The 14,290-nt window shown below is 42.5% G+C and overlaps 1 protein-coding gene across 2 annotated transcripts; it reads right to left on the reverse strand.

Annotated features, from left to right (window-relative positions):
* Positions 1–403: 403 nt before the first annotated feature.
* LOC138489729 (gamma-crystallin-3-like) lies at positions 404–9,454 on the reverse strand. Of its 2 annotated transcripts, none has more exons than XM_069617374.1 (3): positions 9,446–9,454; positions 3,672–3,914; positions 404–679 (listed from the first exon to the last, which is right to left on the reverse strand). In XM_069617374.1, exons 1-3 carry the CDS (start codon positions 9,452–9,454, stop codon positions 404–406), a joined length of 528 nt encoding a protein of 175 aa, XP_069473475.1. The 2 variants fall into 2 exon arrangements, with proteins under 2 accessions (XP_069473475.1, XP_069473474.1); XM_069617373.1 differs by lacking the exon at positions 9,446–9,454 and adding an exon at positions 6,839–6,847.
* Between the last annotated feature and the right edge of the window lie 4,836 nt (positions 9,455–14,290).

Genomic DNA, 14,290 nt, shown 5'->3' on the forward strand with positions numbered 1-14,290 from the left:
CAGTAAGTGATAACACCTGCACAGCATCAGGACTTAGGGTCAAGCTGCTCATTCGATTACAGCAGGAAGGGCGCTGGTGCGGTCTTCCAATATACCAGTATTGACAACCATTATTTGCAAGCTCTTGTTTTAGCAAACACTCAAGGTCCAAAGGTAACTGAGTTTATATACTCCATCATCATTTGTTGGCAAATATAGTTTTAAACAAATATAGAATGGATGGCAATGTGAAAATTTAAAAAAAACACAGTTATCAGTAAAGGATAAAATGAATGCACCAGCAATTATCATTTCAGTTTACAAACGTAGGGCATTCTGGTATTAATGAGCAGGAAAAACAACCAATTTTTTTTATTCATTTATTATGCTGCAGATATATGTTAGACTCCACAGGATGGATAATTTAATAGTGATCCCTGACTCTTCGGAAGGAACCAACCCTTGCACTGGAGGCACCCCAGTCGCTGTACCTCCTGTACTCGCCGGGTCTCAAGTAATACTGACGTCCCCTGTAGTTCGGCTCTTCATAGAAAACCCAGTGTCCATCCTGCACGTTGCAGGAGTAGATGTCATTGTATCGGAACTGTTCGTGAACATTTGGGCAATCTTCAGAGAAGTCCATCATCTGGCCACCAAAGTTCTCCCGCTCATAAACCCTTATTCTGTAGGATCCACCGTGCTATGACGATAAAGGGGACAAGAAGAGGAGGCAAGCTGGCATTAGGACGCTTCTTGAACAAAAACAAGTTACAGGACAAAGCACACTTAAGCCTTTGCCTAGCACTACCTTTATTAGTGCGATGTCCATAGCAACCTCTGCTTGTCAAAAGTGATCTGCAGGCCTAATTATGAAATATTTGCACTGAAGAAGAGGGTCAGGAGCATTTGCACCTGCTACCTTATACCTGATTCTCACGGATGAAACATATTAGCAAGCCTGAAGTTGCCTGGATCCTCTCTGAGATGCCCTTGAGTTAATTGTCTGAATAGCATTTGCCTGTGAGCATCTCAAAGATGTTCCATGCACATCCAGATGTGTTCCACTTGTAGTAATTGAGAATCGGATAGCAGGTGCAAATCATAAAATCATAGCTCGATGATCAGTGCCGGCTCCTCCATGGCGCCGGATGCTAGCTCAGGGACAATGCGCTTTCCTTGGAAGCAAGACGGTGTAGACCAACACAGGTTCGATCCCTGGGTCCGCACTGAGGAACTTCTGGGTATTAAGTGTGTTATAAATAACCAATTATTATAAATTACAATCTTCTAATTTTCCCGACTGCAAACCTTTACAAAGTCTCTTGTTATTAGGGTTCAACAATATGCAACCTAATTACCCATTAACATGTAAAATAATGTTATGCCTTATGATGGTGTTTCAATAGATTATTCAAGCATGAACATGTTTCACCCAAAACCCCATAACAATACCAAGTAAATGTTCCCAAGAAACCTTCAATGCTGGGACACTGGCATCACGTGTTGGCCGTGCCAATTGTAGTATTACAAATCAAGCAGATTGGTTGATATCCTTGGACTACCGCTTATTATTGCATTAGCAATTTTTCTAGCAATGCATCATTATAGATGCCTCATTATAGACGCAAACACAATACCAGCAACATTTGCTACACTCTATCCCTTCATCGCATAGATAATGCAGTGTTTAATAGAATCAGATGCATGAATTAAGATCCGGCCCTGGAGAAGCAATAGAATACTCATAATTACAATCGACAGACTAGTGAGAACTATTGTACTTTATTGTTTATTCCCCTAACAGTGAAATGCGATACAATCGAATGTGAAACAATGTAGTCTGTGTCGCAAATGTTTATTTTACATGGTTCCTATTTGGGCATTTAGAACAAGACATTCCACTTGTGAACATTTAAAGCAGTAGGTCTGATTTATAAAGCATTTTCCGATGGGATTGCACCATTGTAAAACGCTTTTGAAAATCAGGTCCAATGTGACATAAATTGTGCCAGTGCCATATCATTTTTCTCCAGTGCATGGCAATTGTACACCTGGTTTTCACCAACCAGCAAGTGCTAAATAATGTTTTGACAATGGTCGGTTGGTGCAAAAGTCCATTCAAAATTGCATTGCTCCGTGCAGATAGTCAAAAACAATGGCCTTCCATTTAAACCTATGTCTTCGTTACATTTTGCTTTGGTGGACCTACTCTTTTGAGTCATATAACCCTTCTGATAATTTAGATTGATTGAGATAATAGTGATCTACTGTGCCATTTTGGTTAAATCTGACCCTTACTTTTGTTGGACCCAGATGCGGAACCATGTCATTTTCATGAAATTGACCAAAAATGTCAAATAACTCTCTCATAGGCAAGCAATCAAGGTAATCTCTGTTTGCTTTCCTTCCAAATTACATAAGGCAAATGAAAATGAAAAGAGAGGTTATTCATGGAGGCTGGACTGAAATCCTGACCACAGCACTACAATGAAGTTACTGAACAATACTTGGGTAGGAGAGTCATTGCATTCCCTTTCTAGGCCTTTGGAAGTAGGACTTGATTTTAGGCAATGTTCAGCCGACACCGGTCTTGCATGTAAAGGCTCCTAGTTTCTGCAGACTATTTGCACTAGAGCTTTCCTCCCTCACTGACCTGAATGGGAGAACCCCCCTCTGCTGAGTAACTGACCATCACCAACTTGAGTGCACGCATCTGGTTGTTCACCTCTGAAACACCAAAGAAATATGGCAACATCTGATCACATAATAATGAGGAATAATCAATAATAGGTTTAAACTTGACCTCTTCTGCCTGGGAGACACATGCTTGGGTGTGCCCACCAGGTGGCTTGTACTTTTCAAAACATCAAAGGAAAAGGAACTTGACTTTCAACAGGTCTAAGATTTTCCTAGGTGCATACCAAAATTATTCACCAGCCACAGAAATTGATATGCACTGAGCCTTCAACTTTGCCTTTAGTCTATGGCCCACATAATTTGAATCTATCTAGTCAATAAGTAACTTAGGTTATGGTTTTAGATTGTGTTTCAACTGAGCCTCTGAATATGTATCCCAAGGATTGATAAGATTTTAGATAACATCCACATATCTGTACTGGTTTAACCATATTCCCCCTTGCACGCAATACACCCTCTATAACATGTTATGGCATCTGATGTAAATAATGTGGTATAGTCTTCATAATAAATATACAATATTCTTGTAAGCGTGCATGCCTGTTGCACATTTGCACATCTCAAACGCTTGTAATCTGAGATCATTTGGATGGCCTTTTAGAAGTTTGCAAAATTGTGCTACATTCCATTGTACAGCTACTTTCCCAAAAGCAAGGTAGGTGGAGTCAAAGAGGAATGTTTTGGCCGTGCATTCGGCCACCAGTCAGAATTTAATTTCAGCTTGGCTTTAGTTAAGCTCGCTAGCCATACTGATCTAGAAAAAGTCAGGCTATGCAAGAGCATAGGGATTTTCTACACTGAGATAGAAGCAATGCATGGTGTGACCAATTTCCATTTTTCCCAAGTTTCCTGTTATAGGTCTGAGTTAATACTAGTGGCAGGCAATGTGACCATTCATGTTTGATAATAACCTAATTCTCAGAATCCCTCTCACTCTTATTTTTATCCGTCCATTTGTCATCCTTGGAAACCAAATGAAATGGGGCAAAACTTACCTGTGGGGTCAAGCGACATGACCTAATTGAGTCATTGTAACCCATCCACTGCTGGAAGTCAGGGTACTCTCCCCTTCGCAGGAAGTACTGATGACCCCTGAAATTGTCGTGTTCATAGAGAATCCAGTTACCACTTTCCACCCGGATGGAGTTGCAGCGGCTGAAGGAAGAACTCAGATTGGGGCACTCAGAGTTGCACTCGTAAGAGCGCCCCTGGAAGTTCCTGTCCTCGTAGAAGATGATCTGTTAGAAGTAAATAGTCCACATTACATTTGTGATATGGTTTCTGAATTTGGTTGTCAATATAGGAGATGCTGGTGACCTTGGTTCAATGCAAATCTGGGAGTTGTCAAACTGCTGTGAAGCATGCCCCATACTACTGATGTTGTCCTGTTTCTCAGCTGAAGACGACAATTATCTATTGGACTAGAAGGTAAAATACCCTATCATCCATAAAGCTTAATAACAACAGACCTCTGGAAAATGAAGCCCCACATTTTCCAAAGACAGGAGCAGTACATTTAAAACCAGAGCACTGTGTCTTGCACCATTCTATTAAGGCCGAACTAGATTGTGTTCTTGACTGTTGTTGTGCTATACAATTTCACTTCAAATGCCCACACTTATCAACAAAGAAATCTACAGATTTTTTTATTTTATTTAAGGATGCTTGTATTTCAAACATAGCCCCTCTTTCCTCACCGCTACCCCACCACAAAGTAAGGGTGAGGGCATAGTAATGACTGAAGAGTCCTGGATGAACTTGAAAATTGTCAATCATCCCCCACGTTAGTCGTTACCAAGAAATATTCAATAAGCTCCCTCTTGAATTTCTGAACCTCACAGCGCAAGGCTGATCTCCAGGAAATCTACCATTTGTAGATCTGATTCCCATTACCATCAATCATTGCCAAAATGTTAGCCCTTCACTACACATCCTTGGATCTGACATATCAGGAAGCGGTAGGTCCAGAACAAGGTCTTCATCTGGATCAAATAGACCCTCTGCTGGACCAGTACCCAGTTTGATATTTAGGACCCCACCAGCAACAATCCATCCTTGTCCATAGACCGGTTGACAAGATCTTATATTTCCTGCTTTATTGCAGCAATACAATCCACCTATCTATTTGTATTGGGACTGTTAAAAAATATAAACACATATATAGGATTCCCAAATGTCGGCATTGCCCTAAGTGCTTGCATTGGGACTTCAAAATTGCTTCCTACGTCGATTGCCTTACAGCCAAGGGAGCATTTGAACAAGGTGTCTAGAGCTCCATAATATATTCCACGTTTCCTTTTTTAGCTTTGACTTGAAAAACTGTGTAACCATCAAGTACGATATCCCCTTCCTCCCAGGTTTCTTGCAGGAGGATAATCCCATATTCAAAGAGTACCAACATCGCCTGATGATCAGATAACTTATCTTTTACGCCCGCAATTATCCAAGTAAGGAACAAGATAGTACCCTAACACCACTGGGGTCATCAACAGGGGTTTTATTAGGATCCAAAGGAACACCAAGAGTGACCCCTCTTCTTCCATCACTCAGGTGATCTCGTGGACACTTAGGCAATTTGAAGTCCTTATGATGGGATCAGTCAATTTTTTCTAATGAAGTTAACAGGTCAAAACGGTTCTTCAAAATCAATGAACTTTCACTTGACAGCTTATTAGATTCATTCAATACCACTTTTCCCTCAGTTGCCAATACATTTTTAGAATTTATGGGGTAGTTACTGCCTGGAAGTTTTTTTGCTCGAGGTTTGCTCAATTGTTCCTCCCCTTATCTCACATACACTCCATGTATAAAAAAGGGATAAAGAAACCAATTTAGTCAAAGCATGTTGATGAGGGTATCTTAAAGTGGAACCAAGTACATAAACTGCCACATGACAGGATGCAAACGACAAAACTAGACAATCTCCTTTTTCCATTGTTTTAGTAACTCACACCCGCTCTACTCTACTGGCCATAGCGTTGGAGTTAAGATTAAGGCAGTGCCCATTCAAATTAGTATTTATCCAATGGGATGCTTTGTTAATTAAAGAAACCGTAGATTCAAAAGAACCTTTGGGTAGAGGGTGTACTCTGACTATAATCCCTACCAATGGGGCAGCTGGTGTTGGAAGGCTCAAGGTGATTGTAACCTCTGCTAATGGGGCCATAATTATGCCTGGTTTACACACCGATTCAGTGGTGTTATGTGGGCCCTCATATGACCCTGTAATTGGTTTAAAAATTGGAAAAATAGGTTTGGGGTTCCCCCGAATACAATGGTCAGAAACAGTTATATTCTGATCTATACCAGGTTGTGCATGAGGTAGGTTGTCTTTGAGATTGTCACTGCCCAATGGTTCAACTGACAGTTTAGTAATTCTACTAGTCATGCTACTTTTTACACAGCTGGCTTCATTTTTAGTTTATCTGACCACATCGTCCATGCCATTTAAAAATGTGAAAAGTATTGTTTTACTTTCTTTTAGAAAATCCCAAATTGGTTGCAATGACTCTTTTACAATGTTTCCAATACTTTCCTTAAAATGCTCCATTAATGATTGTACAAATTCTAGGTCAGTTTCCTTACCTAAATTGTTCCCAACAGATTCATCCAATTCCTCCCCGACCCTCCCATCACCACTATTTAAGTTTGGAATCAGTACAAGTTCCCTTAGCCGGTGTTTTACCTACACCTCCTATGCCATATGCTTCAACACAAAGATGTTTGGCACAACAAATGGCATCGTCAGACAATTGGGGCTGTCCCTGGTAATTGAGTCAGTGCCAAGCCCAATTGCCTCTGCCCGGACTGCCCCAATGCTGTCATTCCCATCATTCCCATCATGCCCATCAATAAATCGCTGTGGCAGAACCAGTGGGATTGCCTCCAGGTCGTCATGGACAGCAAGGCATTGTCTGGTAACCAACAGTTCCTTTTCTAAGTACATAATTGTTGCCTCCAATTTGCCTGATATCTCGGGCAAATAGGATTCCAATAAAGATAATGGGCCTCATTACGACTTTGGAGGCAGCCATGGCGCTATTGGCGCCATGGCTGCCTCCAAAATCGGTTCTGGGTCCGGGTTCCCTGATTGGGAAATTACCAGGCCATTCCGAGTTCGGAGGGCCCGGTAATTCCTCCTGCAGGGAACCCAGGCCCGGACCTTCCCCATTCCCATTGAGCCCCCATAGGGCTCAATGGGAATGGGTGCAGGAGCTAACAACGGGCTGATTACGACCGGCCTGTTGTTAGCTCCCTGGTCCCTTCACGGGACCCGCTATGGACATCTGGTGACACCAGACGTCCAGATCGGGTCCTGCAAGGGGGACTCGTAATATTGCGGAATGGGTTTAACGGCGCTGCCACCATTAGCGGCGCCCGTTAACCCATTCCGCAATAGTTATAATGAGGCACAACGTCTGCTAATGTTGGCTCCCTTTCAACAGTACTATATTCCTTTTGGCCTTTTTGTCTCTGGCCTCCTCCAGTTTAGACTTAGCCTTTCTTTTTTCCATCTTGACCTCCAAATATACTGGCTAAGTAGACTAATGCAGCACAGTACACAACTTAGGGGCATACAAAGCACAACAGGAATAAAACTGGAGTATTATAACAGATGGATTATACCATTATGTTGCTTTCAAACCCAGAAAACTGGCATTGCCTTTGGCACTTAGAGATACCATAATAATAATGAGAAATACAATAATAATAATCAGGTTCAAACAAGTTTATTCGGATGTATAAAAACAACCATTAAACAACAAATAAACACATTATTGCACAAATCCAAATTACAAATTCATAAAATTACATTTCCATAAAAATAGAATTGATAAACATTTCCAAAAGCAGCATACAAATACAATTAGCTGTCAAATGGTTACCTCATCAAAGGCTACATTAAAAATAGTAGAGTGAGGGATCATACAAAAAGCAGTACACAAACCTTTGTCCCATTACGGATGCTATTATGCTTTATTACAGACCTTCACCACCTTGCAGTTTCAGAATACTATTTCTGAAATACATCGCTCTTTTCAAGAACGTCAAAAGAGCCCATGCTGTATAAACTGTTTCAGCACTCATAAGGAACACAAGAGCAGCACTATGTGTGCAGATCGCCGTCTTCTTAAGGGCAGGAATCAGGGTCGATTTACGTATACCAACATACCCTGTACAGAGGAACAGCAAGTAAGAGAGATCCTATCTACAGTGTCCACAAACCGGGCAGCCCGCTGTGTCAGGAAAACCCTTCCACTTATGAGTGTTACCTTGCAGCCGAAGGCAATCAAACCGTGCCCTCGTGATCAACCACCTGTCCTTTTTCGACATACCCCAAAGCATGTAAGGTTGAATTCCAGTTATGCAGTTAATGCTGGTGTGAAATTCGCCATTTCTATGGCCATACTCTAGCAAAAATCTTTTTCTTACTTTGATTTCACCCAACATAGCTTTGTAAACGGTCCCCTCTCTCTTAGATATGAGTGTATCAGGTGAGGAAAGGGAACCTAAGTTGGCTTCATCCAGAGTTGAAGAGACATACGCTAGCCAGGGGATTTTTTCCAGCCACATTTGCCCAGCACAGTGCGTATAATGGTATGACACAGGGAAGCATGCTCATTAGCCCACAGCCTGACCCAGAATAAAAGAGGGGCCAGCGCCCACTGATCTTCCCGAAACTCCACACCCAACTCCCTGTGGACGGCTATTCCAGATGCACTGGGCGGGAGCCCGAACAGATTTTTAAAAAATGTGCTCTCCTTACTCTGGATTTCCACCACATTCTGGAAGCCCCATATAGCTGCACCGTACAGAGTGGAAGCCACAGTTTGGGTGCCATAAATCTTAAGAATCACATCCAGAGGCTGGCCCCTACACTTCGACATAAACCGAAAGATACCACCTATCTGTTGACTCATCTTGACAGATTGTTTGGCCACATGGTCTTTGCCATTTAAGGCCTCCGAAAAACGAATTCCAAGATAGTCAAAGGTCTTATCTCTGGGGATGATTTCTCCTGCACAAAGCATGGATTTCATGGGCACAGGACGTTTTCTACCAACGCACGCCATTACTGCAGATTTCTTAGTATTTATTTTTAGGCCCAAATTGTCCATAAATAATAATAATAATAAAGTTAGTCGATCTATCAAGTGAAAGAAAACTAGGTAATCTTACAGAGTAAATATGTGGAGTTTAAAAGTAAAGAAAAGGAAGGAAACATATGCAGATACGCACAAAGCACTTGTGGGATGCCTTAGTCCGTCCGTCCCCCACTACGTGCAATAAAATGCCATGGCAAAATAACTAAAAAGCACTCTACATGGTCTTCACAAACATAGAATGACTGACTCTATATTTGGCAGGATCACCTCTCATTGATGTTTACAATAGCATCTTTATCTTCTCTACACAACACTGCTGACACCCTGTGTTTCAGCCCTCCTCTCTGAGCAGAAGGCATGCAACTGCTCCAACACACCGACACCAACAACCTCCATCAGTCCTACCAATTTAGCTTCAGATGCAGCACCGCAATGGCTAACATCACAGTGATTGACAGTGAACTCAGCATCCTCGCTGAGGGCCATCTTTACCTCCTGGTTCCCTTCTCCTTCTCAGCAGCACTAGATACAGTAGACCACCAGACGATCGCAGACATTCTACATCACTGCATGGGGATCAACAAGACTGTCCTCAGCTGGTTCAAATCGAACCTTTCTAACCACCTCCATTTCATCCAAATGCATACCTCCAGAACACCAACCCTACCCATCACCTGTGGAGTCATCCAACCTCTCTCCCTTGATCTTCAAACTGTACATGGAACTGCTCGCACCCATCTTGGCTCCACACAACATCCGTAGCCACAAAATGCAGACGACACACAGCTCTACCTCAATATATGCTCCATCGAAAACATCCACAGGCTCAAGGCCTGCCTAACATTGAGCAAGTCCTGGATGCCCAGTGCTTACCTGAGGCTCAGCATCTCCAAAACTGTAATCATACTGTTGACCAACAAGACCAAACACCCTGAAATCCAGATCTGGCTCTCTGCATTGAACCTTGAGGGGTTCACACATAAACTCCTCCAGCAATAAGTTCTTTGAGTTCTACACTGACAGACACCTCTCCTTCAAGGAGAACATAGTAAGTAAGACACAAACAACTTGGTACCAGCTTTCTCCCCTGTGGAAAAGTAAGCCCTTCATCCCAGCAAACAACTTCATATCTGCTGTCCAAGCTTTGGCACTCTGCCACCTGGATAGTAGCAATGCCTTTCTGGAAGGACTTCTGATGACCGCACTGGCACCCCTGGGATGTGTTCTACATGCTGCAGCATGACTCATCAAAGGACTCTGCAAATTCGACCAAATCAACCACCCTCGTGGAACTGCATTGGCTCCCACTGCAAGCACATATCACCTTCAAATCTCGCTGCATTATCTAAAAGACTATTACTGTCAAGTCCCTGCGATAACTTGCTAACTACCTCATCTCTGGAGGCCAACAATCTTCCAGACCTAAGGACATGTGTAGACTTGAACTACACTGATGTAAGGAAGAAGGAAAGAACCTGAACACATGCCTTCTCTGTCTACGACCCCAGAATCTGGAACCTCCTCCCCGTTAAAATGAGACTTGCCCCTTTGCTTCAGTTCAGAGTGGAGCTCAAGACCCTTCTTTCCAAGGAATGGCTCCTCCCTAACAACTAGTTCCAGGTTCACTGCCCACCTAACCTGAGGCTTGGTGAGCTGCTCCCCTCGGTTTTCTCTCTTAGTTGCTTGTAGATCCATTGAGGACTAACTGCACACCTGCCCCCTCCTCTGTTGTTATCCCCCTTCCCTTGTATGTCTGCTTCTCTCCCTGTTCTCTTCCCCCTATGACTTGTAAAGCACTCTGGTGTATCCCCAAGCTAGGCCCACTCTCAATAAATACCTGAGTAATAATAATCATCATAATAATAGTAATAATAAAAGGCTCTTGGTTGGCATGGACAAATGACAAACCAAGCTTTGCCGTCAGAACTTTAAACCTCAAGGTTTCTTCTTATACACCAGAGTTAAAAAACAGAATAATCTATAAATGAGAGGTTTTATGGAAAATATAATCTACTTGTATACATGGATTTGTGTATGTCTGATTCTCAGTCGTCATTTCTGGTGATGCCTGAACAAATAAAACAGCACTGGTGGGAAAGAGAAATGAATTTCGGGGGAGCTCTGTGTGTGCAGTGCCACTCTGGGGGGTTTTCTCATTTCAAAATCTTGTGTGTGTGTATGTCAACATGTATTCAGATAACCTAGCTGAGAAGAAATGGAGGGCTGCACAAAAAGGGGCTGCACTACAGTAATAGGATAAAATAAAGAGGAGAGAAATAGAGAGAGAGAATTGCATAGGGTTACAAGCAGGAGATACAGGCGGAAGGCAGCCCCACCCTGCTATGCTTCAGGTAGCTTCTGGAACCTGAAGTCAAAGCCTGGACAGAACACTCATATCTCCACACGGGCTGCTCTATTCTTCATAGTCACTGGATGGGGGCTTTTCTAAAACCGAACCCGCCCCGGCATCTCTCACTTACCTTCCCCATGCTTGCTGCTTAGTGGGCGCGAAACCTCGGTGTGCTGCGTGGGACTCCAGCGTCGTATATATACATCCTCTGAGCCTGTTGTGTGCGAGCGAACAATACCGTGCGAATGCGCACAGATTTTTCTGCTCACTAAGGTAAAACAGTCGTTGTTTTGCCTATGAGCAGTAACAAAAGAGCGCCATTTCAAACGTGTTACACTAACAGCAGTATTTGGTACTTTGTCTGTGTTTTTCTTCGTGCTGACTAAAAAGCTGGCAGGCGAAAAAATGGTTTGAAAACTGAAATGAAAAGTGTCTCAAGGGCTGCTAGTCACGAAAGTTATTTAGTGATAAAGGTATATACATTGTGTAGAAAATGTTATGCAATTAAATATACAAAGGATATGAGCAAGCTTGATGTTGCATTGGTCTAGTATTATTAGCATTTCAAAACAGAAAATGTAGGTGCCTATGTTTTTTAAAAAAAATAATGATAATATCACAAACTGCTTCGTGCCACATTCCTTGCTCTTCAAAGCAGTGTGATGATAGGCGTTATTATTACCCAATTTAGTGGCACACAAATTGAGCACTGATGACAGAAGTAGTGTTGCCCAATAGGAAAACGCCAGTAGACTGTACATTCTTAAACCCCTATATGGATGGAATACACATGCCAGTACCAAGATGCAGAATCATTCCGAGACTCCACAACTAGAAATATTTTAAATGTGTTGCAATTAGTGGCTTCGAAGCTTCTAATTCTTGACATTCTCAAACATGTTATTGACTTCAAAACGTCCTGAGGTTTAAAATCACTGGAGGAAGTCAGTACCTTGCACCGGAATAGGTGCGCAGAAAACATCTTCCCTCTAGATTAAATGTTTTCTCAGACTCCAGCACAGTCAAAAAGCATAAATTGCACACAGGGAAGTGTGACTGGCCAATCAGGTGGCTCGAACCGCGGGCAAGAATACACATTCTCTGCCTGCTGTTCCAGCCACTCCCTGTTACCTAACCCCCCTCTCCCAAACTAACCCAACCTCTTCCCTACCCCCTCCCTCCTTACTTGCCTATTGGACCGGAGCATTGAGCTCCGGTCCGGCGCTCCTCCCACTCCCAGGTGCCAGCATAGAAATGGAAAAGGGACTAACTCCCTTTTCCCTAAGGCGGTGCCCATCTTATTTTTTGCACCCTCTGGAAATTTGCCTCGCTTGTGCAGCCAATCGCTTGTGGAAAAAAAAAATATATTTGCACCCTGGATAAACCCTGGTGTACGAATGGCTTTTATAGACCTTGCTTCGCTCGGGCCTACCTATGGCCTCGGGTGGGCGGGCCATTACCGGCCATGCCCCTCAGTAGTGAAAGCCATAATGAAGCAAATGCTGTTCCTGGATCTTAATGCGATTGGTATGCAGTAGAGCACCCACTAGATTGATTCAGAGAGATTTGGCCTAATTCACGAATATTTTCTGAGTCAGGCCCAATCCTTAGTAGAGGAGTGGCCAGAAGAAGTTGAATCAAAATGTTCATCCCACAGAACTTCTTCACTTGTACAGAAATGCTGTTTCACATAATGTATATTTTATGCTTGTTCATGGTGTCTATTTTCTCTTCTCCAATGTAATCAATTCTGCAACAACGAACTCCTTTACAGTAATTTCTGTTTTAATTAATAAAAACATGTCCTCATGCCCTTCTTATTTTATGCAATATAAAATATGTATCAACAACATCACATATGGGAAATAAGTGTGTTCATAATATCATTTGACGAAACATGGTCGGATTGGCCCTTTGGCCAGGCCGAAATCGTCCCTGGAGAGTGGGGGCCAGTTTCTGGCCATGCCTGGGCCGGTTTGGAAGGAAAAGAAATTGAAAAAAAATATTATTTTTTTCACATTCTTTTTCTCCAAAAAGCCTTTCATCCTTCTTAGGTCTATAAATGAGTACCAACACAGGTTGGGTGATATTCTATGCATATTTGTCCTATAAAAAAGAGCTGAAGCGTAAGTGCTATACAATAACATATTATTATTTGGACTTGGACGTCTGCTTGTATTCACAGGAATTTTGTGTACTTAGGAACAATGCTATTTCATGCCACTTCCTGTTTTGTCAAGGGGTGAAAGGTATTTTTTTAATCGCTTCCCGGAATGTCACTTTGGGGTGGGTCAAATGACATCACTTCCGGTGATGTCATCAGAGCTCAAGGGTCGTGAGGTTGGGCCACTTTTTTTTGGGTGACCAGGCCTATTTCTTGTCTCAGTCCGACCCTGTTACGAAACTTAATTGCAGAAAATCAACTAACAGACTTTTCTGCATTGCTTATTGGATTGTACAATTCGAGTCCACATGATTAAACTCCGATTACATTTACCTTTTGTACATGAAATCGTTTCTCATTTGTACTACATTTGAAACCATCTATCCCCAGCTAAATTTTGTCATCCATCTGTTTGTCCAGAGTTGTATTTCACTTTCCTGCACAAGGTTATTTTCTTAGTACTGATCAATGTCACAATGTTCAGCTGATTTCAATTCAGTGAGATCAATTTATATTAAAGCATTGCAAAGCAAAGATTTGTTAGCTAGCTTTCTCCTGACCACCTTTGAGAACGTTAGGTTACTCTGTATTCCATCTGCCATGCCGTGTTCGTTACCTTTATCCAAACAGAACGAGTCAGGGATTTTGTGTTTAGCAGATTTATAGATTCTGAAATTGAAACCTTTGTTAGAATGGGGGAACCGTAACTCCGCCCTTCACTTTGAAATGTTATTGCATTCTTGAAGTGTGACTTTGTTTTTTCTTTAACTGAGAGAGTGTGAAGTTAACTGAGTGTTGTGATTAGCACGTACTTCTACTACATTTCAGCATCCTGCACTCTTGTTCAGCCTGTGGGCAGGAAAAACTCTGACACTCAGCGGCCCCAGTGCTCTATTGGTCCTGCTACCAGGCGCACTAGGGACAAGCCGGTCTTTGCCGGTCATCGCCCGGTGACGCACGCGTCGCAGCGGTACTGAAAAATTCACATAAGTG

The sequence above is a fragment of the Ambystoma mexicanum genome, chromosome 9, assembly GCF_040938575.1.
Source record: "Ambystoma mexicanum isolate Mex_15411 chromosome 9, UKY_AmexF1_1, whole genome shotgun sequence".
NCBI classification, from domain to species: Eukaryota; Metazoa; Chordata; class Amphibia; order Caudata; family Ambystomatidae; genus Ambystoma; species Ambystoma mexicanum.